This window comes from Globicephala melas, chromosome 17 (assembly GCF_963455315.2).
Source record: "Globicephala melas chromosome 17, mGloMel1.2, whole genome shotgun sequence".
Lineage (NCBI taxonomy): Eukaryota > Metazoa > Chordata > Mammalia > Artiodactyla > Delphinidae > Globicephala > Globicephala melas.
The window spans coordinates 76744981-76772272 of NC_083330.1; the positions used below are offsets into that span (position 1 = coordinate 76744981).

The 27292-nt window shown below is 47.7% G+C and overlaps 1 protein-coding gene across 7 annotated transcripts in view; it reads right to left on the reverse strand.

Moving 5' to 3' along the window:
- The window catches only part of TRAPPC9 (trafficking protein particle complex subunit 9), a 539837-nt gene that overhangs the window by 356807 nt on the left and 155738 nt on the right, over window positions 1-27292 (reverse strand). For 5 of the 7 annotated variants that reach the window (XM_060287242.2, XM_060287241.2, XM_060287243.2 and 2 more), the window contains 5 exons: window positions 25355-25440; window positions 22082-22208; window positions 18464-18596; window positions 16250-16413; window positions 2553-2705 (listed from right to left, as the gene is read on the reverse strand). In XM_060287242.2, coding sequence (XP_060143225.1) covers window positions 2553-2705; window positions 16250-16413; window positions 18464-18596; window positions 22082-22208; window positions 25355-25440 — 663 coding nt within the window. The remainder of the gene's footprint in view (window positions 1-2552; window positions 2706-16249; window positions 16414-18463; window positions 18597-22081; window positions 22209-25354; window positions 25441-27292) is intronic. The other 2 variants (XM_060287244.2, XM_060287245.2) reach the window with 2 other exon arrangements.

The window sequence follows — 27292 nt, forward strand, 5'->3', positions numbered from 1 at the left end:
ATCAGCTTTCCTTCACGTCTCACGTCCAGATGGTCTCAGCTAGGCATCCACTTGCCCAGACATACCCCCGGGATAACAACTCATCAAGCATTCCCTGGACAGGTGTCAGGCACCACTGACTCTGCTCAACTCCCTTCCTGGGAAAAAGAAAAGTCAGAAACTCCGTCTGTAACCCTCTGTCTACTTATAGAAAGATGCAGTCCAGTGGTACAAAGCCATTTAGAGACAGAAAAGAATATCCATTTCATCTGATACTTTTTGAGTTCTGGTATAATGTTAAATCCACGTGATATTTTCCATTTCTAGTGTGTCCAACAGTAAACTTATTTTCCTACCTGCATTAATAATATAAAAGAAAAATTTAATGGTTATTTAAACACTCTAGAGAGTACAGGAGAAGAAATTTCATGGAGCGTGCTATGGACTTAGAGTAGGTGTCCCCCCAGAATCCCTGTGTTGAAGCCCTAACCCCAATGTGACAGCACTAGGAGGCGGGGCCTTTGGGAGGTCATTAGGGTCAGACGAGGTCAGGAGGGAGGAGCCTCCACACCGAGGGGGGAGGGGAAGAGGAGCTCATCCACTCCCCTCCCTCCAGGTACACCGTCTAGGTAATGTGAATACAGGACCTCCTGAGTAAGACAGATGAGGTCCTTCTCCCTGTGAAACTTCTAAGGTAAAGGACGGAGGCAGCAGGACAGGAAAAACCAAACAAGACACTTCCAGGGAACAGGAGCTGTCCATAATGTGGGGGGACCCAACAAGAATGACAGTGGGCAGGGCGTGCTGGCCCAGCCGACGCGGTCCGGGTAGCCTCTCCACCAGGGAGACAACTGAAATGAGATCTGAATAATCAGGTCTGCGTCCACACGTATGTCCATCTAGTCTCTGGAGGTGAATCCCACTGCATCACTGGCCAGAGATCTCCGGGCCTCGGTACCTGCTGCTCCTTGAAAGACCTGTGGAGCACAGGCTTTTTTCTTCTTCTAGGATACTCCCCAGTTCAGGCCCAAGTCACACACCAGCTCTGGGAGGCCCTCCCTGCAGGACCCTACTGACAAAGTGAGCTGCATCTCAGTTACACCCGAGTCTCAGGGTGTTCCAATCACATATTTATTTTTCTGGCTGACCCTCTGGGCAACAACAGGCCACAGAGTAGTTACGAGGACAGACTCTGGAGTCAGGCTGCCTGGCTTCACAACCCAGCTTTGCCACTTCCTAGCTGTGTGACCTTGGAAAAACTGCACAACCTCTCTATGCCTTACTGTCCCTATTTGTAAAACAGAGCTATTAATAACACCTATTTCATAGGGCTGCTGTGAGGGTTCAGCAAGTTGATCTATGCACACCTCTTAAATGTTAGCTGCTGTTATTACTACTGCCCAGGGGACAGACCTTGACTCACTCATCTCTGTTTTCCAAGAGCCCGGTCAAGTGCTTGTCTCTAACAAGAGGTGGTTAAATGTCTTGTAATGTCATAAATCTGTGATGGGGGTGGGGGGGGGGATATAACTAACACTTGTTGACCCCTTACCATGTTCCAGGTGAAGGGCAAATCCTCACAACAACTGTAGAAATGGGTATTACTGTCATCTTATCAGATTAAGGCACAAAGAAGTCAAAGTCACATAGTTGCTAAGTTCTAGTAACAGAATCCGTTGACCGTCTCCAATAACACCCTTTGACTGAATGTGGCCCCCCAAATTCATATGGTGAAGCCCTAACCTCCACTGTGACTATAATTGAAGACAGGGCCCGTGAGGAGGTAACAAAAGTTAAATGAGGCCACAGGGTGGGGCCTTAGTCTGATAAAACTGGCGTCCTTCTAAGAAGGGGAAGAGACACCAGGCTCGCTCTGCCGCGTGAGGACACAGTGAGAAGGCAGCTGTGTGCAAGCCAGGAAAGGGCCCTCACCAGAACCTGGCCATGCTGGCACCTTGATCTCAGACTTCCAGCCTCCACAACTATGAGAAAAGAAGTTTGTAATTGTAGCCATACTGTCTGTGGTATTCTCTTGTGGCAGCCTGAGCTAACTAACACACCCCACGATGACTCCCAATGAAAGTATGAATGCATGCTGTATCATCGGACATAATTAATCTATGGAATCTTACCCCTAATCAGCTAGTCCTAATGTTATAACAAAAATAAATTCTCATTTTTCTCCACACTCCATTTCCTTATAGAAATCATTAGACTTTGAAGGAGAACTTCATAATCACAGCTAATTAGATGTCTAAGGGATCACAGCAGTTATGCTTGAAGAAAAATGCAGTAATTCCTACATTCCACTAATTTAGGATGACCTCCTGGCAAATGAGCACAAAATAGTAAAGAGTGTGAATTAAGAAATCGTTCAACTGAAAAGTACTTTTATCACTTTCCCTGTGCACAGTAACTCACTCATTAAGTACGTGCCCAGGAGAAGTCTCAAGCCGCTAGAGCTAATGAACGACAAGCACGCTACCGAGAGAGCAGCAGGGCTCGAGGCAAGGTGATCGCTACCATGTGACTGGGGACCGCGACGTGCTGATCAAAACTGGGGAGGAACTTACCGTCACTGAGGTCTTGGAGGAGATTCTCTTGGCAAGAGAAATCCAGCTTCACTTTGATGCTGACGGTGAAAGTGGCCACCTTTCCAGGTTGCAAGGGAAACTGGGCAAGGGTTTCTTCTAGTTTCCAGCTCAGGAAGTCACCATATAATTTTTCTACAATGACAGTAATAAAGGTGATAATGAGGATGCAACTGAGGCAGCAGGAGACTTAACTATCCCGGGAGAAAATTCGGATGCACCTTCAGAAGCAAAGAAAGATGCAAACCATTTAAAATGTGATGGATCTGGGCTTCTCTGGTGGTGCGGTGGTTGAGAGTCCGCCTGCCGGTGCAGGGGACACGGGTTCATGCCCCGGTCCAGGAGGATCCTACATGCCGCGGAGCGGCTGGGCCCGTGAGCCATGGCCGCTGAGCCTGTGCTCCGCAACGGGAGAGGCCCGCATACCGCAAAAAAAAAAAAGAAAAAAAAAGAAAAAAAAGTGATGGATCAAAGTACCAGAGAATTCCAGAATCACAGCTGTTCCAAGGCCTGTTTCTATGAGCACTGCCCCCATGAAGCAGCTTTCTCTCCCCAACAAGAGCCATGCACTCTTGTTCTCATGAACAGAGTCAGAGCTCAACCAGTACTTTCTATGTTCTATCGCCTTAAAGAGAAACAGATCCACGTTTAGTGGGAGAGAGACACTCTTCAGGAAACAGGAACACAAAATCAGAAAGGGCCTTTTGGGGGGGCAGGGGGGCATCCTTAGCTCTGCGGAGTCAGACGGCCTTGGGTTTGACGCCTTTTTGACTCTGACCACCTAGAGCTGGATGGGGAGTGATGATTCGTCCATGTCAACATTTCTTTGTGTATGAAGTAGGGGTGACAACTCCTACATCACATGGCTGTTTTACAGATTAAACTAAGTGGTGTCTGTAAAGCACTGTATACACTAAAGCTGAAATGTGCTGAGAGGAGGAAGGAGCCCAGGAAGGAGATGGGGTGGGGGTGGGGGGGCACCGGTTGTGTCAAATGGAAGCAGCTGTGTCACCTGTGTGGCTCCCCCTCCTGCCAGACGATCCCTGCTTCATTACAGACCGGGAGGAACGGGTGTTTAAGGCCTAGGATCAAGTCCAATATTACCACTGCCTTGACATGTGGTGAAACCAGGAAGGCCTGGAACAACCTCACTGCAAGTTCTCCTCCTGACTCTGCTCCCGGGGATACGGTCCCCTGACAAACAACCCTCCTATCCTGGGGACCAGACGAAGCTCCCGCTTAGCCCTGAGGGCGGGTTTCAGTTCCCTGCCAGCCAAGCACAGCCCCCTGTGGGAACCAGGGGACACCCCACCTTGTTGACAATACAAAGCCTGCCTCCCTGCAGCCTCTGGTTTCCCTCTGTTCCCTGCATGGCGGGCTGTGATCCCATCCATCCAGCATCGGGCACTACGTGTGTGTCCATCCTCCTGGCCCTGGGGCGGGAATCCCTCCACACCAGCGAGGTGAACGGGAGGCCTTCCCGCTGTACTTCTCAGTCCCCTAATCCGCCTCGCTAATCCCCCCTCCTGCTGTCCCTCAGTCCCAGACAGGGGAGCAACCTGCTGCTGTTCCCGCCTCTGGGTTACCTTACCACCTCCCTTTAAACAAACCGACTCTCTGTGCTAAATCCCCTCCGTCGGAATAAGGCAACGGACACCTAGAGAGAGTAACTTGCCCATGGTCCAAAACTAGGGAACAGTGCCAGAGTTCTAGATCCAAATGATTCTAGAGCCATGACATTCACTTCCTGCATGAAGGCCCATCAAGGTGGGGTTAGAAAATAAAGTCACCCTCTTGGGACCCAGAAATCAACATTGCAAGAGTCCAGTGGAAGACAGGGAGCTTGATCGAGGTCCATATTGAAGAAGAAAGACCTGTGAGGTTTGCTAACTGCAAGAACACGAGGCCAAACTGTGCTATAAACGCAAAGTAAGTTCATGTCTTCCTGTCCAGGGTGTGCTCCCTCCAGAACTGGCTGAGTTCCACTCAGAACACGTCTAATAGAGCACACTTATCCTCAGGGTATCCTTAAATAGGAACAGATCAGGGGAGGCGTCCTTGAGAGGTGTTTAGAAACCACATCACATTCATTTATTTACTTAGTTATTCATTGAACACCAGACACTTTCCACATGTGAGTTATCTCACTTAATCCTCACAATAACCCAGCGGAGTTGTGGTCATTTATTCCCCTTGGAAACCAAGGAAGTGCACGTCCTTGCTGGAGGTCATCCAGCTGGGAAGTAGAGGACCTGGCACACAATAGGTGCTCAATTAAGTGTCCGGTGCACAGCGGCATCACCAATTCCACTAGTTTACAGGGTGTTCAGATTTTTTAGTAGACTGATATTACTACATTATTTCAGAATGATCTAAACACAGAGGGGCAGCTGGGAAAAGGGTGATGGGACTGCTGAGAGTGCTGGTTCCTGGGAGGTAAGATTTCAGGACAACGTGAACGATTAATCACTGCAGGCCAGGACACTTGGGCACCTGACAGCAAGCACAGATCCAGGGAAAACCTCCGGGAGAGACTGCTAATCAGACCAGACCTGAAGATGAGGAGAGGCCAGGCAGGTTAAAGAGCAGTGGGACCCGGGGGGTCGACTCTGGACTTGGCGTGTATGTGTCTACACACCCTCCTGTGCATGTGACCCATTTAATGGACATTACACTCAAAACTCCTCACATACACGCTCTTATCACCCTCCTCCTATAGAATGAATACTGTACGGAACACACAGATTCTAGATGTTTGCTGGCGACGATTTTGAGTATGTGGCAGGAGCCTCGTGTGATTAAGTTTTACAAACTGACCTGACCTCTAGTCCTGCTGGATATGTTACTCTCTGGGTATTTTGCCAGCATCCGACTCCACAACGGAAGTTACTGCCTTCCCTCCCAAAGCACTAATGGTACCAAAATCCTCTCGATGACCCAGTAACTCACATTCTATAAGTATGTGTGAACCAGGTTAATACATTCTTTGTCTTTATTTTTCAATCCCACAGACTAACTTGGGATAGAAGGGTATATGACATACCAGGCGACATGAAGCCAGGGCAGAAAACCGTTCGGGCCCTGCTTGCTGGAAGCCCCAGGACTATAGCAGTGCGTGCTAACTTCTTTAAACAGCCTCTCCATCTGCCACAGCAGCTCTGGCCAACCTTTCTATGAAATGGCAATACCGGCCAAGATACTGAGGCCCCGCAAAGCCCCCCCCCCCAAAGCTTCTATTGGGCCACTTCTGAAACCCAGGCGCCAAGACCCGGGCTCTCATTCAGTTCTGTTCCCATGGACGGGCAGAAACTAGGTGAGGGCTCTCAGCGCGTCTCCTGCTGCGCCATCATGCGTGGGTCCTGACAGGACTGAAATGCCTTGGGAAGAACAGTCCAGGTTCACCCCTGCCCTTCCTCCTCCCCTTCCCCACGTTCACCCGCTGCGCCCCTACTACCACGCACACGTGCTGCCTCTTCTGCCGGGAGTGCCTGGCCCACCAGCCCCATGCGACGCTGCCACCTCCTCCCAGCTCTCCTCTGCTTCTGTCCTCACCCAAACGTGCAGGCGGGGCGCGGCATGAACGCTGCAGGAGACATTGAAGAAACTGAGTCTTTTTTCCCCAAGACACTTGTACACTTTGACCGTGCTAAGAAGGAAAAAAAACGCTTTTTTACGAGATTTATTTTTTAAGTTTTGCCCTGTATTGCCACAAAGTGTTTGTGTGTGTGAGGTTTTTTTAAGAATTACATAAAAATGCCATAACACAAGCAACTCGAAAAAAGACTAGAAAACTTGGCAGGGAGGGTAACTCTTACTGTTAACTCCTTCATGGGCCTTCAGCGGGCTCCTTAGCGAGCCCCTTGGGTCCTGACAGTCAATCAGCTAACAGGTTCCCCTGGGTGGCCAGGGACAGAGGAGCCAGCAAGCTCCCCACTGTCAGAGCTGCCCACGGCCTCCCAGGCTGCTTCTCACCATCTCACCTCTTCTGCTTTCGTTTGCTGTGGGATGAGCAGGGTTTGATGCCAGAACACCCTTGCTCATCTGGGGATCGTTAAATTTCACCATTCCAGGAAAAAGTTGAGAGCAAAGAGAAAGCTAAGATGGCTTCTGAACAGCTCAAGGAGAGATGAACCCAGGAAACGTGGACCCAGGCACCTGCCTGCCTCAGGCGCAGCGGGAGTTTGTGTATTTCAAGTCGGCCCCGCCCACGCTGAGTGCTGGCTTCCCAGCCCCACAGACACTCCCACTGTGCAGCTATCACCAAGCAGAAGCAGCAGCTCATTTCCCCACTTAAAGGGAAGGGAACTTAGCAAGTACCCATCACCCACCACGTGCCAGGCACTGTGCTGGGCACCCCAGAGGCACTACCAGTCCTTCTGGAATCACCAGATGAGAGCAGGGCTGGGCCAGGGGTGCCCAGGCTGCAACGCTAACCCACAAGCACTCAGCGGCCTGCTCAGGGCAGCCACGCAGGGGTCACTAACAGCAAGGGGCTGGGAGCCAAACCCATCCGACTTCAAAACCCATCTCTCAAGTCACCGGCTGAAGAGAGGCCGTGCTACCACCTGCCCTGACAGAGGGAACAGCAGAGCAACAGGAAAGGGTCAAGGGCGGCACGCAAGCCGCGTGGAACCGCGCTGGCTGCTCCCGCTACGTGCGCAGGCAAACGGCACAGCTCAAGAAGAGACCTGAAAAATGCCACCCAACCCCCGCCCCCAGCCCCAGAAAAGGCCAGTAGCTAAATAAGGTTCAAAGCCCTGCGTTCAGTAACCCACTGCCTCCAAGCTTAGGGTATACTCAGAAAGGGCGCTAGCTGCACTGCTTATTTCTGTGTTAAGTTCCGTGGCTTAAGAGTGACACATTCAGACAACAGGCAAGTCCACCCATGGGGAACAGCTTATTCACCTTCTGCAGCCAAACCACTAAGGTATTTAGAGGAATTCACAGCGCACGGACTCTCCTCCAGCTGCAGCAGGACAGAAAACCGAATAGCTTCATTGTCGGATTTAATATGTTTTTACGCCTCAAAAGTGTGCCTTTCTGCTTCTTTCCTTCATTACTGTGCTACAAAATGGAAAGTCCAGAGGGGCTTTTCAAAATCCTATATAATGATAAGCTATCAGGAATAACAAGATAAACATAAACCAAGAGAGTAGCATATGTCACTAATTTTCCCCCCTGTGGAATTCGGTTTCGGAAATAATAGTCATCATTTTAATGCTAGAGTTTAGTTTCATGCAGTCAAGTCATACTGGTTATGTGACACTGACACTACCAGAGGAGTCATTACTGCTGCTGACCTTCAACATCTGAGGACCTTTCATGTATGCTTCTAATTGCAGAGACTTTGCCACAATGCTGATGAGAGCAGGAAGCAGCAGGGAACGGCACCTCAGTCAAAACACTTATGAGCTGTTCATTATACCCACATGGAGCCGTTGCTTTTTGTCAAAAAATTAAGCGGGAAGTATAAAGAAATTAAGGGATGTGTATATGTATTTATGTACACAGGTATGTGTATATTGTGTTTGTACACACACTCACGGGTATCTCAGAAGATTTGTTGAAAAGCAAATACAATAAATTCATGTCAATTTGGGCTTAATTATAATAAAATTTATGATTACTTAAGTAAAGGCAGAAGTTTGGCTCTGTGACAACCTACAAATAGAGACGTGCTCACAAAGAGACTGCAATCAGAATCACTCCATGACATGGGCGGGTGATCCCTGTCCTGATGGGGTGGATTGTAAATACTCAGCTCCAGATCAGGAGCTTGTGATGGGGGAACACACGTGCCCCACAAGTGCCCAGATGGCAGTTCAGACCCCTGAGAGGCCCACAAAGGTCTGTGTGTCTCTGAAGTGTCCCTGATCCCTACCATATACTGCAAATGCAAAAGGATTATTTTTCTCTTTTTTTTAACATCTTTATTGGAATATAATTGCTTTACAATGGTGTGTTAATTTCTGCTGTATAACAAAGTGAATCAGCTATACGTATACATATATCCCCATATCTCCTCCCTCTTATGTCTCCCTCCCACCCTCCCTACCCCATTCCTCTAGGTGGTCACAAAGCACCGAGCTGATCTCCCTGTGCTATGCGGCTGCTTCCCACTAGCCATCTATTTTACATTTGGTAGTATATATATGCCCACGCCACTCTCTCACTTCGTCCCAGCTTCCCCTTCCCCCTTCCCAGGTCCTCAAATCCATTCTCTACATCTGCATCTCTGTCCTGCCCCTAGGTTCTTCAGAACCTTTTTTTATTATTATTATTCCACATATATGTGTTAGCATACGGTATTTGTTTTTCTTTTTCTGACTTACTTCACTCCGTGAGTCTGTAAGAGCAGGGATTAGAACAAGACAGGAAAGCAAGGAAGATGGAGGAGAAAAACACAACAGGGAGACAGCCTCATCCACCAGAGGGCAGACAGCAGAAGCAAGAAGAACTACAATCCTGCAGCCTGTGGAACAAAAACCACATTCACAGAAAGATAGACAAGATGAAAAGGCAGAGGGCTATGTACCAGATGAAGGAACAAGATAAAACCCCAGAAAAACAACCAAACAAAGTGGAGATAGGCAACCTTCCAGAAAAAGAATTTAGAATGATAGTGAAGATGATCCAGGACCTCGGAAAAAGAATGGAGGCAAAGATCAAGCAGATGCAAGAAATGTTTAACAAAGACCTAGAAGAATTAAAGAACAAACAAACAGAGATGAACAATACAATTACTGAAATTAAAAATACACTAGAAGGAAATCAATAGCAGAATAACTGAGGCAAAAGAACGGATAAGTGACCTGGAAGACAGAATGGTGGAATTCACTGCTATGAATGAAAAGAAATGAAGACCGCTTAAGAGACCTCTGGGACAACATTAAACGTAACAACATTCGCATTATAGGGGTCTCAGAAGGAGAAGAGAGAGAGAAAGGACCCGAGAAAATATTTGAAGAGATTATCGTTGAAAACTTCCCTAACATGGGAAAGGAAATAGTCACCCAAGTCCAGGAAGCAAACAGAGTCCCATACAGGATGAACCCAAGGAGAAACATGCTGAGACACACAGTAATCAAACTGGCAAAAATTAAAGACAAAGAAAAATTATTGAAAGCAGCAAGGGAAAAACAACAAATAACATACAAGGGGACTCCCATAAGGTTAACAGCTGATTCCTCAGCAGAAACTCTACAAGCCAGAAGGGAGTGGCATGATATATTTAAAGTGATGAAATGGAAGAACCTACAACCAAGATTACTCTACCCGGCAAGGATCTCATTCAGATTCGATGGAGAAATCAAAAGTTTTACAGACAAGCAAAAGCTAAGAGAATTCAGCACCACCAAACCAGCTCTACAACAAAAGCTAAAGGAACTCTCTAAGTGGGAAACACAAGAGAAGAAAAGGACCTACGAAAACAAACCCAAAACAATTAAGAAAATGGTCATAGGAACATACAAATCAGTAATTACCTTAAACGTGAATGGATTAAATGCTCCAACCAAAAGACACAGGCTTGCTGAATGGATACAAAAACAAGAGCCATATATATGCTGTCTACAAGAGACCCACTTCACACCTAGGGACACATACAGACTGGAAGTGAGGGGATGGAAAAAGATATTCCATGCAAATGGAAATCAAAAGAAAGCTGGAGTAGCAATACTCATATCAGATAAAATAGACTTTAAAATAAAGAATGTTACAAGAGACAAGGAAGGACACTACATAATGATCACGGGATCAATCCAAGAAGAAGATATAACAATTATAAATATATATGCTCCCAACATGGAGCACCTCAATACATAAGGCAACTGCTAACAGCTATAAAAGAGGAAATCGACAGTAACACAATAATAGTGGGGGACTTTGACACCTCACTTACACCAATGGACAGATCATCCAAAATGAAAATAAATAAGGAAACAGAAGCTTTAAATGACACAATAGACCAGATAGATCTAATTGATATTTATAGGACATTCCATCCAAAAACAGCAGATTACACTTTCTTCTCAAGTGTGCACAGAATATTCTCCAGGATAGATCACATCTTGGGTCACAAATCAAGCCTCAGTAAATTTAAGAAAATTGAAATCATATCAAGCATCTTTTCTGACCACAATGCTATGAGATTAGAAATGAATTACAGGGAAAAAAACGTAAAAAACACAAACACATGGTGGCTAAACAATACGTTACTAAATAACCAAGAGATCACTGAAGAAATCAAAGAGGAAATCAGAAAATACCTAGAGACAAATGACAATGAAAACACAACAATCCAAAACCTATGGGATGCAGCAAAAGCAGTTCAAAGAGGGAAGTTTATAGCAATACAAGCCTACCTCAAGAAACAAGTCTTAAATAAACAATCTAACCTTACACCTAAAGGAACTAGAGAAAGAAGAATAAAAAAAATCCAAAGTTAGCAGAAGGAAAGAAATCATAAAGATCAGAGAAGAAATAAATGAAATAGAAACAAAGAAAACAATAGCAAAGATCAATAAAACGAAAAGCTGGTTCTTTGACAAGATAAACAAAATTGATAAACCATTAGCCAGACTCATCAAGAGGGAGAGGACTCAAATCAATAAAATTAGAAATGAAAAAGAAGTTAAAACAGACACCGCAGAAATACAAAGCATCCTAAGAGACTACTACAAGCAACTCTATGCCAATAAAATGGACAACCTGGAAGAAATGGACAAATTCTTAGAAAGGTATAACCTTCCAAGACTGAACCAGGATGAAACAGAAAATATGAACAGATGGATCAAAAGTAATGAAATTGAAACTGTGATTAAAAATCTTCCAACAGGGTCTTCCCTGGTGGTGCAGTGTTTGAGAGTCCGCCTGCTGATGCAGGGGACACGGGTTCGTGTCCCAGTCCGGGAAGATCCCACATGCCGCGGAGCGGCTGGGCCCGTGAGCCACGGCCGCTGAGCCTGCGCGTCCGGAGCCTGTGATCCGCAACGGGAGAGGCCACAGCAGTGAGAGGCCCGCATACCGCAAAAAAAAAAAAATCTTCCAACAAACAAAAGTCCAGGACCAGATGGCTTCACAGGTGAACTCTATCAAACATTTAGAGAAGAGCTAACCCCCATCTTTCTCAAACCCTTCCAAAAAACTGCAGAGGAAGGAACAGTCCCAAACTCATTGTATGAGGCCACCATCACCCTGATACCAAAACCAGAAAAAGATGCTACAAAAAAAGAAAATTACAGATCAATATCACTGATGAATATAGACGCAAAAATCCTCAACAAAATACTAACAAACAGAATCCAACAACACATTAAAAGGATCATACACCATGATCAAGTGGGATTTATCCCAGGGATGCAAGGATTCTTTAATATACGCAAACCGATCAATGTGATATACCATATGAACAAACTGAAGAATAAAAACCATATGATCATCTCAACAGATGCAGAAAAAGCTTTTGACAAAATTCAACACCAATTTATGATAAAAACTCTCCAGAAAGTGGGCATAGAGGGAACCTACCTCAACATAATAAAGGCCATATATGACAAACCCACAGCAAACATCATTAAAAAAAAAAAAAAAAACACAACAGGAAACTTTTCTTTATCTGAAGAAAAGGGGGTCAATCAGAGGGGAGTGAGGGCATGACCAGAGACCTGCAAGGGCCCCTGACAGGTGGCAGGAAGAGGAGGGGAAGACGTGGGGCTCGCAGGCAGGCCTCCCACGTGGCCAAGGCCCCGCGCACGCAGACCACCTGCAGGCAGAAACACCGAGAGCAGTCAGCACCCTCGGAGCAGGCAAGACGTGGGCACTTCATGCTCAGGGTCGTCCTTAGCGCTCCTGTGTCCTGCATTAACGCGCCAGCCGCGCAACAACCTGTGTGGCGGGAACTCTCGCCGGGTTCACTCAGCACCTCCTCTGTGACAAGCACTGTTCTTAGCTCCCGGGCCCCGGTGCTGCAGCAGTGAGGTAAACAGACCACCCCTACCCCAGAAAGGCCTCTTACAGGTGTCGTTTTTACCTAATGAGAAAAAACTACCTGAAATACCACTCAGCTGGCACGTGGTGAGTGCTAGAAAGTAAAAGTTATTATTACTGCTGAGACATAAAATAACCCCAACAGCGCTACAAAGAAAATAATACGGACCCCGGAGGAGGCAGCGTTTAATTCCCTGTGGAAGAGCTTCACAAGGAGCTCACTCGTGTTCCCGGTTTAAGACATTTTCCTGTCTTCACATTCATAGTACATCATTTATTGATTCTGACAGCTTTTTGGTCCTGCAGAATATAAGTGACAGGAATTATTCCCTTTGTATATTTTGGAAGCAGATGGTTTATTTTCATTACTTCAATTCCACATGTAAATGTACGGCAGCTCGGGATGAGAATTAAAAAAGAATGACAGCTTTAATGTTTCACTTGCAAACGTGTTGTTTTGAATGGCCAGCCCGTGCTATACATGATGGAACCAGCTGTGATCCCAGATACGTCATTTAACCTCTTCGGCCTTCACCTTCCCTATCCATAGAGTGAGGGTAATAATACTTGACCCCCTGCCCTCGAAGAGGCTAAACTGAGAGCTGGGCGAGAAGGTGACTGCTGACAGTGTTGGAAGGACCCAGCCCCAGAGGCTTCTCCAGGGATTCTGCCTGGTTCCCATGAGCGTTTCCAACCTCCCACATCGCTGCCAGTAAAGGATGAGCGAGGGCTGACCAGGTAAATACGGAGAGTGGCCACCTCTCAGGTTGGGCAGGGATTGGCTGGAAAGGGCCATGAGAGGATTTTCTGAGGTGATGAGAATGGTCTGTGATATATCTTGATAAGAGTTTGGGTGAGACACACGTACTTGTCAAAACTTATCAAATGGTAACTTAAGGTTTGTGTATTTCACCCCATATACATCTTACCAAAGAAAAGTAAACAAACTTGAAGTCTAATTAACGATATGCATGCTAAAGTATTAATGGGTAAAATGCACAGAAATCTACAACTTATTTTGAACGACGCAAAAAAACCAAGATGGATCAATGGATGGATAGGAGGCTGGATAGCCAAACATTATAGAATAGACGGTGGGTTTGCAGTGTTCACTGTAAAATTCTCTCCGCTCTTCTGTATGTTGGAATATTTTTATAATGAAAGGTTCGAGAGGGAGGGAATGGCTGATACAAAGAATAAGTTCCGTAAGAGTTCAAAAGCGTAAGAACACCAAAGGTAGGGGAACGCACTCGCTGCCTTTGAGAGACTCGCACCTGGTTGGAGGGAGACCAGACCACAAGCAATGACAACTCGGAATGAAAGGGGCTCCTCAGAAGTCACCCGGGCCTCTGAGACGACAAAGGGGGGCCCCAGTCACCCAGTCTAGGAAGGCTTCCCAGAGTGACCACGAAGCAGAAACCCCAGGATACGTTAACTGCAGAAGAGGAGGCAAAGGCAGGAACAGAAGTTAGCAAGTCGGCTCCTAGTGAGAGGAGATGGTTTATCCTCAAGTTTAGAGAGACAGCACGAACGTCCAGGAAACTGAAACTAGCTCCTAACGGTCAACGTGATGAGAGTTTAAGGGGAGAGGTGGCTGAGGCTGAAGCTTGGGGCAGAGGCCAGGGATACGGGGCCTGGGGCGCAGGGACAGCAGGGGTTTCCAAAGGAGAACCCTGAGGAGCTGTGCTTCGGAAAGAAGCAAGTTTGTAATGAATAATGGACACGTGGTTACCATTTGGGTTTATTTGAGAAAAGGAAGAGATATTTTCCAGTTGCTAAGCTGTGAAGGCAAGGTAAATCACAGGAGATGTGAAAATTTTTACCATTATGTACTCTGCAATTTTCTGTCATTCAATGTTCGCTTGTTCAAACATCAACCAACCCCTTTAACCACTTAATTGACTTCAGAATACCAGATGAAGGTATTTCATGTCAGGGAGGCATTTTCTACCTAATCCATATGGGTTTGCTCCTGAAAATAGGAGAGAAAGGGAAGAAAGGATGTGATTAAGGTAGGATCATCAAAATTCCCCAAAGACTCAGAGACACAAACGCAATGACCATAAAAGAAAAGAATGATTAGGTGAACCATACTAAAATGAAGAACTTGTGTTTATCCAAGGACATGGCTGAGAGAGTGTAAAGGCAGCGGGTAGAGTAGGAGGGGATATTCACACCACACAGTTCCAGCAAAGAACTTACACTCAGGATCAAAGACACCCTGCAAGTCAGGAGAGAGGGGCAGACAGACAGCGAGAGAGACAGACACACAGACAGAGAGAAACAGAGACAGAGAGAAGGCAGAACACCCACCGGGAAAAAAGGACAAAGCGCTGGTACGACAAAGGACCTGAGTATCCAAAACCACGTGAAAGGTGTTCAACTTCGCTGGTCATCAGGGAAATACAAATTAAACCCTGGTGTAAGAGCATTACACCCCACCTCCCTACCGTGGATAAAATGACTACAATGCCACAGGGCAGAGGGGACTTGGGGCAGCCGTCACTCTCACACGATGACTGTGTAAATGGACTTTGGAAAAGTAGTTCTGAAGCCGAATGCCTGTGGCCCCATGGCTCAGCATCCGATCCTGGAGACCCTCACGGAGATGGCAGCCTCGGCCCACCAGTGCCAGGAGCCCCGGGACAGCAGCGTCCTCAGCAGCGCCCAGGTGCGCCCAAGCTCCCACTGGATGCCGGGCTCACCTCGCTCCTATGTCAAAGGCATGTAAACACCCCGAAATCCCACCAGCTTGCTCTCCCTGTTTTGTCTTTGTCTTTGGTCTCCCCAGACAGTATAATTTCTCTACCTTTATTAAATGACCTGATTTTACTTCCACTTACTATTCTCGATGCCCTCCCCGCAACACACACACACAATATATCCCCCCTTTGATCAGTACCATTCACTAACCACGAGCAGACCAGGTCCTCTGCCGCAAGCTGCCTCACTTAATTCTTAGAACAACTTTTCATGGTAAGGACCACCTCCCCTGCTTACCCAGGAGGAAGCTGAGGCATGTGAAGGACAAAGAGCAAGTAAACAGTGAAGCCAAAGTTTAACACAGGTCTTATGACACCCAAGCTACGTGTGCCTTAGAACTAGGAAACAGAATCTGTCTTTAAGAGGGAGTGCACAGGCTCTAAGTGTTGAACCCACGGAAGACACTGGGCTGGCTGGATGGATCCTAGATGGTAATGCTTCTGAACCTGCAAATGCTTCTCTTCATTCATTCATTCCAGGATACGCTTCCCGAGATCTGATCGTTGTTAAGAGCACAGGGGATACGAAGGTGCATCCTGTGCTCCATTCTCTTCCTTTGCGTGCTCTTCACGCGTGATTAGGACAAAAATTTCACAGTGGTGTCAAATTAAAAGTGCAAGAGGGCTTCCCTGGTGGCACAGTGGTTGAGAGTCCGCCTGCCGATGCAGGGGACACGGGTTCGTGCCCTGGTCCGGGAAGATCCCACATGCCGCGGAGCGGCTGGGCCCGTGAGCCATGGCCGCTGAGCCTGCGCGTCCGGAGCCTGTGCTCTGCAACGGGAGAGGCCACAACAGTGAGAGGCCCGCGTACCAAAAAAAAAAAAAAACTGGAAGAAATTTTTAGGCTTTCTGAACGCTGTTATCTAATGTGTCTCTTCTGCAAATAAAAAAGATAAACATTTCTGGGTCAAACCTACTTAAATTCCCTACCTTTGGAGGTGAGAATTTTTGAGGTGACTTCCAGGTTCTCCAGTGGCTCCATCCCAATATTTTCCAGTTTCACAACCAGGTGCTGAGTCTCTCCGTTGTAAAGCTGGACTGACACGTTAGTGGATATTTCGTCACCAGAGGAGGGTTGCAGTGAATGTGCAGACCTGAAATAATAGTAATAATTATAATAAATTTTAGAAACACAGAAAAAAACAAAGGAAACCAATGGCATTTTAGAATTATTCACATCACCACACTTAAACATTTCAGAAACAGGGACTAGGGAGCCTTGGCTTTAACATGGAATCAGCACCCAGCGTCCAAGAACTCAAGGGCAAATTGCCACGTGATAAGCGCTGTCTACATGCAGACGCGCCCTGGGTCACTGACCTGTCATCCACGTGATCGCTCTCACTGGGCCTTACTTTCTCAAGCGTGTGTGAAGCAAAAAAAATTCTTCATGATTGGATTATGGTGAGGACAAAAGTGAAACAATGAATTAATTCAAATGATCCGTGAGCATGCTGCACTCTTTGAAAATTTTTTTTAAATCTCATGCTCAGAAATGGCCTGGGAAAATCCACTGATTTAAGAAGAAAACTTAAATGAACCATTCCAAATGATAACGTGGGAAGTGGAGGAAAATGAAGAAAAATGAAAAGTACATACAACAGCCTCCACATCACAGGTAAAATCGACGAGCAACGCTGGCAACTCCTGACGGGACCCAGGGCAGCGGGCGGGTCCTCGGCACTGGTCAGCTGGGGCCCTGGACCAGAGGCCCCGAGCCTCGCCTGACACTCCCTTGAGGCTCCGGCACTACAGCCCTGGTCTGAAGCTCCAGCCTCAGTCCTACTGACTGTCACTCAATCCACAACACTCATTACCCTGGTGTCTCCTTCCCAACCCACAGGCAGCAAACCCACTTCCGGGCAAGGAGGGACCAGTGACCACAGGGAAAAGGCTCTAGAGGCACAGTGGGGATGAAAGCCAGCCAACAACGAGGCAGGTGCGTGTGCGGGAGGTGGGGTTAAAAAGCGCATCCAAACCACATTTTCCGAAAATAACAGCGTAAAGAATCAACGTGAATCCCTTTGCATTTTATACCTGACAGTTGTTCATGAGTCAAGAAATAAACTTTCTCTGTCAAGAAAGGAAGAGTGACTCCCGTCCTCACTATAAATGACTTCTTCCCACAGTTTAGCAGGCAGTCCTTCTCTCCTTCTCAAGTGAAAGCTGCTTGTAGTCAATTTGAATTTGCAGAGAAGGTGTTTAGGAAAACTAAAACACAGCCTGCACAAATTACTCTGCCTCTCAAGCAAAGAGGATGCCAGCCCCTCTGGTACGGTGGGAAAAGAAGGAGGGAGAAAGCAGAGAACCATGCAGCCTGGCCGCAGGCCTGGCCCAGACACAGGCGCTGAGTGTCCCAAAGCACAGCGTCCCACCCATCAGAGCCCTGAGCTGGGATGAGACGAGGCTGGCACTGAGAAGGGGCCCATCAAGTAAGTGACTGAGCTTTTGAAACATTTCAGAAAATACCAAGATACATTTTATAAAAACAGCCCAAAGGATAAACATTAAAGCATTTTTCATATGAGCAAAAATTGAGACAATCCCAAATTCCAAAAGCAAAGAAATGAATGGTGATGAGATTCTGAGATACCTTTATGATGTATTTTTTTAAGCAATTAAAATAGAAATGTTTAGCTAATGTTATACGTTTATGCAAGAAGTAATCTATGATAGTATATAAAATGTAGTATGATCTCAACTATTCAAACATTTTTTTTCATGGATAAACAGTGGAAGGAAACACCAGAAAGCATTAATAGTAATTCACTCTGAGGTTTCCCTTTCTTCTTTATGCTTTCCTATAATGCTAAAGGAAAAAAAAAAAAAAGACTATTTTTTAGAAGATAAGACTTTTTCTTAAGTTCTCTAAAACCTCAACTGTTTCTCACCAAAATTACAATTCCAAAGCCTAATTTCACATTTTGTTCTGATCTTGGTAAGAAACACTTCAACTATATTCCAGTTTGCTGCAAGCAGAGCACACTGCCTACTGGTTAACTCGAAGAAACTCTTCGCCTCTATTCTGGTCGTAACGATCACAGGTTAGCTCAGACTCTTGGGGCCCCTGCAGAAGGTGTACCGAACAGCACTCCTAGGTGCCCCTCTTGTCAGCAAGCAGACCCAGGGCTGCGCGTGCTCTACCTGGGCAGAGACGTGCTGATCTGCAGTCTGGGCAGAGCAGGGATGACTTCCACCGTGGAGCCGCTGGTCTTTATTCCCGGGAGATTGTCCAGCAAACAGTCGCTGAAGACACCAAAGACCGTGGTGTGGTAACCTGGGGACAAAACGCAAAGCTTCACCACCTGAAAAGGCTTCATGAGACACCCACGCCTCAAGGCAGCCCCGGGGTGACAGGAACGCAGGGTCCCTTTCCGACCAGAGTTGAGATTTAGGCCCCGTCGCCTGCCAGGCTTGCCCACAGCTCCCACGCTCAACCCCAAGACCCTCAGTTTCCTTGAGCAGAGGTGCGAACAGAACCTGCGTGCCCACTTCACAAGGCTGGCTGCGTCCAAGCGACAGTGTATAAACTATAGATCTCACAGAGCTTAATAATTAGTGTCTCATCCCTTTACCAAGTTGCTTTTCAAATTTATCCATCTCTAAAATGAAAATGATAGTTTGTATTCCTTTCCAGGACATAATGTAACTTAATAAGTATTTGAAAAAAATGATTCAAAATCTTCTGTTGAGAGACGAAAGTTCAAGAGTCAGTTACTGTTTTTATAGCTGTCACGTGATACGGCAGATCTGCTCGATGTGTACAAGTACTACACTGTAAGATTAGCAAAATTTCCATGGAAAAAAAAACCCTCCATGGGTTAGATAAGCACTTGAAATTGTTTAAGCAAAGCTTTAAAATGGCTTTTGAAATTCTGAGATAATTATTATAAACAACATTCACTGTGTAACAAAATCAAATAATACTCGATGGCTAAATGCCTAGGGTGACAATTTTTCTGCGTTCATACTAAGTGGCTACATACCCAACAAGAAGCAAGCTGGCACCTGTACAGCCTCACCAATGCTCCCCTTTACCTCCCACCAGTTCCAACTGGCCCCTCAACGTAAAATAACTCCAATTCACGGCACCCGCATTTCATTTTTTTTAAGTATGTTCCTTCTAAGCCCCCTTTAAATTAACTTGCGAACCTTTTCCTCCCCAGAAACCCACAGCTGGCACAACGCCCTGTCATACTGTTCTTTCTATGAAACCTGAGAGGATGTGGCTTTGTCTACGAGGCAACCTTTGTTTGCAGTTTCTTAATTAAAATCAATCATTTTCCTTTTCTCACCCACTGCTGAAGGTGACTGCAAATAAACTGAAAATCTGATGACAATCCTGTGTGTTATGTCCAGTGATACTTCACACATAAGGCTCCCCAAACAACGGACACCAACTAGTCTGTCCCAGCGACCTCTTGTCACCGAGGCTTCACTACTTATCCGTGGACGTATTGGTCCTCGGCCGTGTGTCACTCTGAGTCAAGCCTTTCGGTCCTGGCTACTTCCTCCCTCATCTGTCTCCTCTGCTCTATTCCCAGCCACAGCTGGGGTCCGATGTCTGACATCTTCTCCCTGGGCTACGGCTGGAGCTTCCTAGTTGGTCTCCTTTCTCCAGTCCTGCCCGCCTGCAGCCCGTTCTCCAACGCAGCAGCCTGGAGCAGCTCTGAACCGCCCGTCAGACCATATCTCTCCTCTCTTCAAATAATGCAGCAGCCCACACTGCCCTCAGCAAGACTTATGAGGCCCTCTGGGTCGGCCCTCTGTCTGCCTTCCCAGCCTCATCACTACACCCCTCTGCCTTAGACCAGTTAATTCTGAGCCCCCCTCCAGCTCCCTCTGCACCCTGTTCTCTCTTACCACCAGGTAGGTAAGAGCCTGGACCAGATGTTCTTCCTGCCTGGATCCCCCTTACTCTCCATCCCACTCGTTCGGATAACCCCTAGTTCGCCTTCAAACCTCAGGGTCACTCGTCAGGAGAAGTCCTTCTCCGCCCACCTCCCGTTCTGGGTCACCCCTCCCCCACTGCCCACAAGCCAGGGCTCTGCCCATCTCAGCACTGCCTGCAACACACCCTCACCTAGGATGCTGTTGCCTCTCTGCTCGAGAGAGAGAGCACCTTTCCCAGTGAATGTTTGTTCTTTCAGCCACCGAATAGCTAAGAGCCACTACGTGCCAGGTGTGAGGATACAGCCAGGCTGGCAAGGAAAAGGCCAAAAAGCCACCGCGATCAATGACGTGAAGGAGGGGCCCGAGCCAGCGGAGGGGAGCTGAGGACGATCTCCAGGGGGAAAGGAAGGCTGGGCTAGGCACTGGAGAGGGCCCGAGCCAGCGGAGGGGAGCTGAGGACGATCTCCAGGGGGAAGGGAAGGCTGCGCTAGGCACTGGAGAAGCACCAGGGTCACAAGTCTGGAGGCACACCAACAGAAGGAAAGCATGGCGTGTTTCCGGGACAGGAGTCGTATGAGCCGGCAGAGATGAGCAGGGCCCAATCACACAGGGCTCCACAGCCCTGGTAAGGCATGGAGCCCTGATGGAAAGCGCATGGTGAAGGTGCTAAGACTTCCACTTGCCCTGTGGAAAGGTCACGTGGCTGCAATATGGAAAGAGTGAGGGCAGAAACACCAGTCCTGATGCTTCTGTGACAAACTGTAGAAGAGGGTCCTGTTCTGTCAGACCAGCGCGGCTGTGGAGGTGGAGAGGGTGCGGATGACACGGTCAATGTGGTAGGGGGCAGTGAGGAGGAACAGGAGAAGGGAAGGATGACTCCCAGTGCCTGGGCAGGGAAACTGGCCAGACGGCAACGCCCTCGCTGGGACAGGACCACGGCAGGAGGGGGAGCTTGGGGGATGAGGTGACGGGCTCCGGCTGGGACATGCTGTATGTGACGTGCCCACGAGACAGCCAAGAAGATGGGTGGGAAGTGGCTGGATGTGCAGGTCCAGGAAAGGGGTCTGGACAGGAGACGTGGCCCTGGGAATCAGCAGCATGGAGATGGGACCTGAAGCCAGGAAAGTAGATGACTCTGATGGGGCTGCCGAGAGACAGCAGGTGGAGAAAGGAGGGGAGGAGAGAGGAAGGGCGGGAGGGGGTGGGGGAGGGAGGAGAGGCAAGGGGAAGCAGGAGGGAGGGAGGGAAGGACAGAGCTGGGTGCAGATTGAAGGGTCGGGCTGAAGAAGAAGTGTCTGCAGAAGACACTGCCCCAGATGACAGGCAGAAGAGGCAGCAGAGACGCGAGGGTGACCAGGCGAGCGCACCCAGGAAGGAGGCAGGCAGCGGTGCCCAAGGCTGCTGAGCAGTGGAGCTGGACAAAATCTGAAATGTAGGCACTGGATTTAGCCGGAAAAATACTGCCAGTGGCCTCAGTGACAGCAGTTTTTGTGAGGTGACGGCTGGATGTGCAGGATGCGGTGGGTTAGAGAACCAGCACAGAGGTGGAAGAGTGGATTCAGCGTGTCCAGACAGCTCTCTGAAGAGGTCTGCTCGGAAGGAGAGACAGCAGATGAAGCCACAGAGAGAGGAAATCGTGGGCTCGGGGTGCGGGGGGGCAGGGGGTTTAACTGCAGTGGGAGAACCTTGGAGCGTGTTTGCAGGCTCCGGGGAAGACAGACAGGAGCGCGGGGGGTGCCCTCCACATCCCGCCCGCTCTACACGGTTCATGGCGTGTCCCAAAGCACCGCCATCCATCCGTGACCTGTTAACGGGCGAAGACCGGAATGCCGGGCAGCACAGGAACCAGCAGCCCCCGAACCTGCTTACCATTCACAGCAATCGTCCCCGTCGTCTGCGGGACCCCAACAAGCGTCACTGGGTAAAGACCAGACTCAGCCGGGAGGGAGAGTGCCGCGGGGAGAGATTCAAACTCAACTCCACTCGTGAGCAGCCCCTGGAGCAGGTGACAGAGGACGGCAATGAGCACGGCCCTAACCCAATCCCAAAGCCACCGCTCTTGGTCGGTCCCGATCGGCCCCCAAGCATCGTGCCTCGCCCACAGGAGAGCCCCGGGACTCTCAGAAGGAAAAGGCTCATAAGCGGCTCTTATAAAAGTCCACAGGGAATTGTAGAGATGTCCTCAAAGTGCGATGAACACAAAACAATCTCAAAGTGGACAGCACTGTGGGTGCCTGAACAACAATTCCATCTTTAATATTAGCCCCGCTTGATGTATTTTTAATATTTGTTCTGCTTTCTTGTTTTACCAAGTTGGAATGTAAATGAAAAGAAAAAATAAAATATTTTATTTAGAAACAAAATGAAAAACATGAAGTGTGGAAATAGATCATCAGTTAATATCCTTCCACCAGTGCCTCTGTGAATTACCAGTTCATCTCACTAAGCACCCGGCCGTATGCTTGACGGCGAACGAGACAGGCTCCCTGGCCTCCAGGAGCTGCCCCATGATTGCAGGACCTCTCCGCGCTCAGGACCTTCTCCTCAACACTGTAACAGAGGCCCCATCCAGCACAACAGCCAAGAGAAGAAAGAAACGGCATGAAAACAATTATTCACACACACAAAAACTGTGGAACCTACGAGGAAAACTGAACTAACAAGGGCACTTAGCCAAGTAACAAAGTCAGTATTAAAAAAGCAAAATTATTTCTATAATCTAGCACTAAACAAAACATATTAGAAAATAAAATATTACAAATACCATTAACAAGAGACCAAAAACATCCCTTATCTTGGAATAAGTCTAATGAGTGGTCTGTGAGATTCCCGCGCTGAAATCTACAGAAGATGGCTGAGATACATTAAAGAAGACCTAAATGTAGGAGGGATCCTGGATTCTTCCCAGGGGGCTTGTCTTCTGCAGTGCTATGGTCGAAGCAATCCTGAAACTCTTTTAGGTCTATCCCAGGAGCAAGCAGCTGAGAAGCGTGCTAATGTTGCTGTGCGCCCAGGTTCTCCCACTGGAGGGAAGGACGCTGATGTAGAAGGCAGGAAGGCGAGAAGGACCCTACGGAGACGGTCTAGAATTGGAGGGATGTGTGAAGTCAGATGTGTGAAGTCTGTGTCTGTATTGTGTATATGCATGTCTAAGGGCACATGCATATGTATGTACACACACGTGCAGGTGTATGCATGTAGGTACGTGTGTAAGCACGTGTCTATGTGTGCATGCATGCAGACTTTTCCTAACCCTGTCTACAGAAAGTATCCAGAAGCAAAGGCTCTCCAATAACAATGAGCACACCTGCGCCCAGAGTCTGAGCAAAAGCATGAAATGATCTAACCATGTGTGAAACAGATGTAGTGGCCAAGAATGGAAGCAGAGAAACCAATTAGATGGCTATTGTCTCCAGGCAAAATATATTGGCATTTGATTTCTTTTTAAAATAGCTAAAGCAAATACGGCCAACTGTGAGCATTTGCTAAATGTGAATGGTGGATGTACAAGGGCTTATTATTCCCTGTAACATTTCATATGCTTGAAATATTCCATAATTTAATTTTTAAATTCTGAACATGATTTGTGGGCTATCTCCTAGTAGTAACTTATTTTATTCTTTGTTCTTCCTCATTTTTTATAAAAAGCACATATTACTTTTCAGCCAGATGTAAATGAAAGCTTCTTTTTAAGACTAAAAATATGTATAAGAAAGAATAGCAAGCATATGATACTTTAAGCACTTTGGGGGAAATTCTCTAAACAACTATTATTCCTGGTTTAGGCCAAGAGACAGAAAGTCACTAAAGGGCCTGACCAAGAGCTAAACCCTAAGGTTGGCACATTCTTGTGCAACCGGAGGAGGAGGGAACACTCATCCTTACAGGTCATTCTTGGAGTGACCTCAGGGTGGTAAGCTTAATATTCAGCTGAATTTCTAAGAGCTCCAACAGATTTGGGAAAACCATGTCTCACGCCGGAGGCCTAAACATCATCTTCAATAACTCCCAGTCTGCCTCTGAGCTCCCACTCACCCTGTGTCCTCAGTGGGGCCTCCCCTAACTCTCCACGCAGCTCCTGCAGCCCCTCATGCACCCCACCACGGCTCTGACCAAGGTCACGGCAGAGGCCAGGCCTGACGCGTGGCACGGGCCCTCAGCAGGACACCTGTACGGACAGCCCACCTCCCACCCTGAAAATGAGTCATAAAACCCCAAAGGAAGGCATCGCCCAGCTCAGCACCATCCTTCACACAATGCTGAAAATTTACAAAGTGGTTCTATACAATAGTAAGCATAGAGAAGACTTGAGGACTGGAATCCACCGATGGCGGAGGGCTCCGCTCTGGAAACACTAGGTCTAGCTTGGTGAGCCGTATGAATCTCCTTCCCGCTCACTGCAGAATTAGGGGAGCAGTTCCAATGGACAGCACTGCAAAAGGTGAGCCTCTAACGCCGTACACAAACACAGAAACAGAACATCAGATTTCAAACCCAAGGGAAACTTTGCATTAGCAGTGTAGCCGTTTATTCTCTTACGAATAAAGAGCTCGCTCTTCCCTTAGGCCTTGATCATCTTATCATCTTGTAGTAGTGCAGTAACAGTGATATTGAGTGGTGGGCTCAATACAGGGTTTGTAACCTTGCTAATCTCATGTAAATTTCAATATAATTATTTCAAATCTTATATGCAATCAACTAAGCTCTGTGTATGTTCAAATCCGAGATATCTCTGTTCATTGACTCACACGTCTCACTGCGTACCATGCACTAAAGACATGGGAATGTCAAGATGTAGTCTTCACTCACAAGAAGATTATAATCTTTGGCAAAACAAATATTAAAAACAGACATAGGGTTTCCCTGGTGGCGCAGTGGTTGAGAGTCCGCCTGCCGATGCAGGGGACACGGGTTCATGCTCCGGTCCGGGAAGATCCCACATGCTGCGGAGCGGCTGGGCCCGTGAGCCATGGCCGCTGAGCCTGCGCGTCCAGAGCCTGTGCTCCGCAACGGGAGAGGCCACAACAGTGAAAAAAACAGACATAGATTGTAGGCAGTATGCCTGAAATATTAAGTAAAAAAGTTATTTTAATGGTAAGTTGATGTCTAGCCCAAAAGGGTCAAATGATTCATGATACATACCATGTTTTCAACTCGGAGTTCAAATGGCATTGGGTTATATACCATCAGCTGAACTTCACACACATCTCCTTGAACCCACTGGAAATCTAGAAATACATACACACAGAAGAGTCCACGTTTTAGCTGGTGTTTCTGCACGTTTCACATGGTTTCAGATTACTCCCTGGCAATTTATTTTTCCAGTGAAGCAGTGGGCACTGCGATCATCCTGAGATACACAGTTTAAAGCTATTTTACTGCTACCTTTCTCCAATGCAAAGCACATCATCCCTGCCACTTGGATGCCTTGTGACTGATGCTTCCCTCCCTCAGTGCCAAGCGCAGCTGCACGAAACTGGAATCAATCCAGACAGCACTATTCTTGGTGTAGAGCCATACGTCACACAGACCTTTGCGGGCCCAGAGGCTGGTACTTAGGAAGGTGGCACCGTAGTCAATTTTAAGTGGCACATAGCGTGGTTTCTCTTTCCCCTCCCTAAGTTTGTGAGAGAAGACGGTGGCTTCTCCTCCCTGTCCACTCCCAGGTCAGCTGCAGTCCAACATCTACGGGAGGCAGAATTCTGAGATAACCCCCAAGACTCCCGGCCCCTGGTGTACATGCTGTGTCATCCTCTACCCCTGAGTGTGGAGATGACGATAGGCTATGTTATATAACAAAGGGGAAGGGGGCTTCCATATGTGATAAAGGCCCCCAAGCAGTAGGCTTTGACTTAATCAATGGGAGATTATCCTAGGAGAGCCTGGCCTACTCAGGTGAGCCCTTGGAAGGGAACATACCCATCCTGAGTGAAAAGATTCAAAGCATGAGAGGATGCACGATGGAGGCCATGTGGCCAGGACCCAAGAACGGCTGCTATGAGCTGAAAGTGGTCCAGCTGACAGCCAGCAAGAGAACAGAGACGTCAGTCCTACAACCACAAGGAACGGATGAAGAACCTGAGGGAGACTGGAAACAGATCCTTCCCAGTTGAGCCTCCAGATGAGAACACAGCCCCACCTGACACCTGGATTTCAGCCTGCAAGACTCTGAGCAGAGGACCTAGCTAACACATGCTGGACTCATGACAGTAACAGTGAGAAAATAAACTTGTGTTCTTTAAGCCACTAAATTGGTGGTCATCTGTTACACACAAAAGAAAAGTAATACGGTCCCCATCCCCACTCCACTGCCCTCTCCTCCCCTTAAGAGTCTCCATTAGGCAAACTGGAAGGGGCTTCAGAACCAAGTAACACGTGTTGGGCAGGAGGTACTGTCCAGCCCTTGGAAGGCTGTCTCTTACTCTTCATAATGACCTGGTGAGGTAGATATTACAATCCCACTGTTACAAGGCAGGTACTCAAGGTCCAAAGAGGTTAATAAACGTGCTGGGAATCAGACAGCCAGTAAGTGGGGCAGCAGGGATTCAAGCCCAGGTCTTTGAACTCAGAGAAGTATCTAGACTGGACAGTGGTGGTTAAAGGGTTTTTTCTACAGTAGACGCTAAGATCTACTGATTAGAATTCTTCAGCTTTCACAGGCTTTCATAAAGACACCATTTTTCCCAAACACTTCACCCCAGGTCCCCTGCACAGAGACTAAGACAGGTTGCACCAAACCTATGGCATCCTGAAATTGCATGCAGTGAAGAAGGAGCCCACCAGGTGAGTTAGTTTTCAAAGTGCTTGCACAAGCAGGTACCCATTTGAGCCTCTTGACAATACAGTGAAGCAGTCAGCAGAGCACGTATCACCCCCATTCACCAACAAGGAACACTGAACCGTCCACCATCGATGGCCCTAATGAATGAGGCAGCCGAGTCCAATCTCCGTGTGCCTGGCCCCAAAGCCTCTGCTGCTCCCAGGCTGCTGCTCTCCCCCCGTTGGCTCCAGGAACCCACCTCTCTTCACCCAGCCTCAGGCTGAGAACCTCTGCGGGAGGGAGGGGTCACAGAAGTCCTT